The sequence below is a fragment of the Lytechinus variegatus genome, chromosome 19 (genome assembly GCF_018143015.1).
Source record: "Lytechinus variegatus isolate NC3 chromosome 19, Lvar_3.0, whole genome shotgun sequence".
In the NCBI taxonomy this organism is placed as follows: Eukaryota; Metazoa; Echinodermata; class Echinoidea; order Temnopleuroida; family Toxopneustidae; genus Lytechinus; species Lytechinus variegatus.
This window is the reverse complement of record NC_054758.1, coordinates 4,387,501-4,392,295: the sequence shown is the minus strand read 5'-3', so window position 1 is coordinate 4,392,295 and position 4,795 is coordinate 4,387,501. Positions and strand designations below refer to the sequence as shown.

General features: G+C 43.8%; 1 protein-coding gene across 1 annotated transcript; it reads right to left on the bottom strand.

Annotated features, from left to right (window-relative positions):
- Positions 1-2,138: 2,138 nt before the first annotated feature.
- Positions 2,139-3,387, bottom strand: LOC121405912 (43 kDa receptor-associated protein of the synapse-like). Its single transcript, XM_041596907.1, has one exon. The coding sequence runs from the start codon at positions 2,883-2,885 to the stop codon at positions 2,169-2,171; it is 717 nt and encodes a 238-aa protein (XP_041452841.1). The 5' UTR covers positions 2,886-3,387; the 3' UTR covers positions 2,139-2,168.
- Positions 3,388-4,795: the final 1,408 nt, after the last annotated feature.

The window sequence follows — 4,795 nt, the reverse complement described above, 5'->3', positions numbered from 1 at the left end:
AGTCAATTTCACCACGCTGGAACAAATCATAACAATAACTCGAACAGGTCCCACAAGTCGAGAATAATCGCTGCCGTAAATGCAGTTGTCACTTCAATTAAACTGAGCCATACGTCATCGAAGTCGGGTGGGCAATGTGCGAAAGGCATTCCAGGAGCGTTGGGATGTCAGTGGAGAGGGTGCTATAATGAGAACCGTGGAGCTGTGGGGAAGGTGATGAGGACATGTAATTACATCCAAAACGTCTTCATTATGAGGCGCATCAATCATGGTCATTCCAACTATACATCATTAAAACAAAGGGGGCGTAGCCACTTGGCCGAAGGGGCGGGGTAAAGGGTGGGGGCGCGTGGACGTCCATCACTGACTGACGTGCACGCATCGATCACCGAGGTCATTTCGACATCATTATTAATTACGAAAAGGGTGTAGTCTCTTGGCAAGAAAGGGCGGAAAAGGGGCGAGGTATCTGGTAGAAGCGCACAGACGACGTCCACACAACTAATCGCTGCGCTCTTCATGCTCACTTAACACGTTTAATCTCCTAAAAATAAAATGTATCATTAGCATAAGATGAATGGTGTCGCCCGAAAGGACATCAAGGGCAGTGTGGAAAGGAAAAACAATGTCATTGTTCTTGATAATGAACGCAGTCTTTAGTATGTTTAGACAATAGATACATTGTGTTTCCAAAAATCATATATTATTATAGTTACACAAAAAGCCTATAGAATGAATATTGGGAAGTCAACCCGGTAGTTTTGGTGTATCATCATTTACTTTCCTAGTTATACAATTTACTCAAGGGAAACCCGAATTTTGCAATGGCATCAAAAGAGTGGGAACAGTGCATAAACTTGGAGAGTGGATTCACACCATAGATGACCCATATACAACCTCCCATTCCTACTCCCGTGATGTAGGCCTACACTGTATGCCACCAGAGAAAAGATGATTCGAAAACATTTGGGATGCCTGAGTTATACCAGGTCACCCGCTGTCAATGATATAAAGCAAGTCGATTATGATTTATATACACTGAGCTGCGGTTGGCACAAGTGTATGATAGGGGGTGATGAAGGTGGTGATTGAATATTATTGATGGTGGGTAGTGGTAGACAATGAAGATAAAAGTATTGTGGTGACGATAATGGTAGTGATGGTAGTTGTGTCGGTGGTAATGTTGGTAGTAATGGCAGTGATGATGATGATGATGGTGGTGATGGTATTGGTGATGGTGGTGTGTGGTGACGGTGGTGGTGATGGCGATCATAGTGGTGGTGTTGGTGTGGTAGTGGTGATGGTGTTGGTGGTGGTGTTGATGGTGGTGATGATGGCGATCATAGTGGTGGTGATGGTGGTGGTGATGGTGTTGGTGGTGTTGGTGGTGGTGGTGATGATGATGGTGGTGGTGGTGATCTTGGAAGTTGCTTCTGCTGCTGGTGGTGGAACCTGTGATTGGACAGTGATATTATCAGACTGACCAATTCCAGAACTAATTTAACCTGAATGTTTTACTTCTTTTGTAGAGATGAGTAGATGTGGATATTATCCTTTGAAAACATCAACTAAAAGGTGATTAGGTGAACTCCATGGAACAAAGAAATATAAGTCAGTAATAAAATGGTCCGTGGTAATACATTCAGTTCAAGTGATATGTTTTATTGTTATCCCGGGTTGTTATCATTGTCTTTGTCATCTTTTTCATCAAGTTCTACCTCCCTAATCTCATCACCATCACATAACCAAGATCATCACCACCAGTCCAACACCAGCCCACCACCACTTCCATAATGATGATCATCATCATCACCATCATCACCATCCCTAGCTTCATCCTTATCATCATCATCATCAGCAGCAGCAGCAGCAACAACATCTTCCTCCTCCTCACCATCAGCATCATCCTCATCACCATCATTGTCATCATAAATACTACCGCCACCATCTGAATTATCCTCAATTCCTCATTCATGTCATCAATAACACTACTGCAATTGGCAATCGCAATTATATCGTCATCTGATAGAACATATACATGTACATGTATCAAATTTTTATTTCCATGGGACCGAAAATCCCCGATTCATGTTGATTACCCCAAATACCCCTCCTCCACCCCACCACCAACAACCTGAGCCAATCATCTTTTGAGTTGTGTACTCAAATCATTTTACCAAGATTGAACTCACCTCTCCGCAGTCCATGGCCATGTCCAGTTTCCTCATACTCCTATAGGCTGTAGCCATGTGCAGATAGGCATGCGTCTTCAGCCTTGGTGGCCAGTCCTGCCCCCGACACCTAACCAACTCCCTGGCCCTGACATAGAACTTCAACGCCCTGTCGTAATCCTTGAGGCATTTGTACACATCTCCCAAACAACCATAAACCTCACACTCCAGCATCTGGTCTTCCGCTTCGATGGCCATCTTCACGGCCTTCTCAAGGTTTTCCAAGGAGTCTTTGAAGCTGCTGAAGCCAAGGTTGGAAGCAGCCAGTGCCAGATAGACATACCCCAGCTTGGACGACCCTGCACCCGAGCTCATGGCGGTAGCCAGGCTGTGTCGGGCGTAGGACAACGACTTGTGGTACTCGCATAACCTCTCGTTCGAGTTCGCCAGGTTGAGGTACGACTCCGATTTGAGTTCGTCGCTCTCGAGTTCGGAAGCGATGTCCATCTGCTGCACGGCATAATGCATCTTCTCCCGGGCAAAGCCCCATTCCCCGTACACCTGTGCCAGGTGCCCCAGCACCTCAAACCTCAGCCGGGGCTCTTTCACCTTCGACAACACCCTCTTCCACTCATGAACAGCTTGTTCCGTTTTCCTCGCATTGTAGAGTTTCAATCCCTTGTCGACTTTCTGGCGAGTCTGCCGTTGCCCCATGGCGACCAGACCCCCACCCTACTCCTCCGGCGAGCACGACGTCCAGTTCCTGATTCGTAAACTACATAAATCCTTTATATAATCCTCAGGGCGTCTTGAGAAGTTGTGGTATAGGAATGATTTCCCACCAGAGCTGAGCGACCAAACTAGCCACGCGTATCCTACTTCATGTATACCACTAGTCTGCTATAACACCGACTACCCTCCTTGCTTCTTTGCTGGGTCTTTCACGCCTTTACTCCGGGGCTGCGAAATGTCAACACTGAACCCAACTGCGAAGGAGAGCGAGATAGAACCGCTCATTGGGACTCGGTGTGTACCGTGGTGCACACGTGAGCTGCTATCTCCAACGTGAGTTGGCCTGTGTTTACATACTCTGCGATCAATGAAAGAGCATGAGTATATTATTATGTGCGCGCCGAGGTCTTTTGCCCAGTTGTGAGATATTTTCAGCAGGCCTTCCTTCTAGTTTCTAGCCTTGCTCCATGCCGCTGGCAAAATAAAAACAATACCGAGCAATTCTGGTTTTGGTTTGGGGTAACAAAAGGTAAATAAGATTACAACAAAGGGTGCATACCACCGGAAAGGGCCATTGTGTTAACAAGATTAAGATTCTTTGTCGCACAAAAGAGAAGAAGATTAAGACCTGTGGGCATAGCCTGGCCAGCATCATTTTTATCAATATTTAAAAAGACATGCAAGAACTTCCTTTATTTTACACATATATGATTTGCCCCGAAACAAAATGTATGGTAATGGATTCGCTCTTCTGTGTTGCCTGATAAGCTCAAGAGCATAGAGCGATAGATGAACTACGGATTTGGTTCCTCTCCGAGGGATATATGTGATCATTGGAGAATCGATGCCACATCAAAATACAATAAAAGTACTCCAAGCCATTGTCATACGAGTAAATTTTGTCTTGAATTGTTGTTAATAAAATTATTACCATTTTGTCACAGAAACCTATCACAAAATTGCAATGTGGCAGAATCTGAGAGTCCAGGGCATCCGGCTCCCAGACAGCACCAACTCCAAATCATGCTCTTCCATCATCACGACCTGGGCCCAGTCTCACAAAGAGTTACGATTGATCTAATCAATCGTAACTCTATGGAAATCCATCAATGTCATTATTTTTTCTACAGGAAATTTGCAAAATGTCGTTTGTAAACAAAAGAGAACACACCAAAATTGTCAAGAAATCAATGAATTCATGGTATTCACATGTTTTTGAACAAACATGCATTTTCTATGACTTTGCTGGCTTTCCATAGTTGCGATTGATCGTATCAACTCTTTGTTAGACTGGCCCCTGGGGCCCGTTGCTGAAAGAGTTGCGTTAAAACGCAAGTCCTAAATGCGCACTGTTGATTGGTTGAAAATCAAGTTGCGCATGATTTTTGGAGTTACGATTGATTGCAAATCTTTCTGCAACGGGCCACTGTTATCATAATAATCGATTACCAGCTAGGAGTGCAAAACGAAAGCTGTGTCACTTTTTTTTAACAAACATATTGGACAAAAATGTAAAATTCACCAGCTAATTGTGTTTTTTTTTCTATGGTCAGCCCCCAATTACCCAACCCTTCCACTTTCAAAACCTTTCCGCAGCATATATTTTCAATGTTAAATTTTCGATCAGATTTTGGATTTGTTCGTTGTAAAACCCTTAAAAAAATAGTTTATTTTCAACAAGTGGACAGCCAAGCAAAGTAGCAAATCAACTTTTACTTCATCGGCTAAATGTAGAAAGTAGTCTGGAGCAATGAATGTAAGGAAAGCTATTTCAAACGAACCAATGCGTCACAACAAAATACGCTTTTATCTGATTGTGCTCTCTGTATTATGGGAAAAAGATTCCGAACAATGGAAAGCCAGAGAAACTCCCAACAATATTGTAATAAAAG

Coding starts and splice junctions, on each gene's coding strand:
- LOC121405912 (XM_041596907.1), bottom strand. CDS start 2,885: ATGGGGCAACGGCAGACTCGCCAGAAAGTCGACAAGGGATTGAAACTC.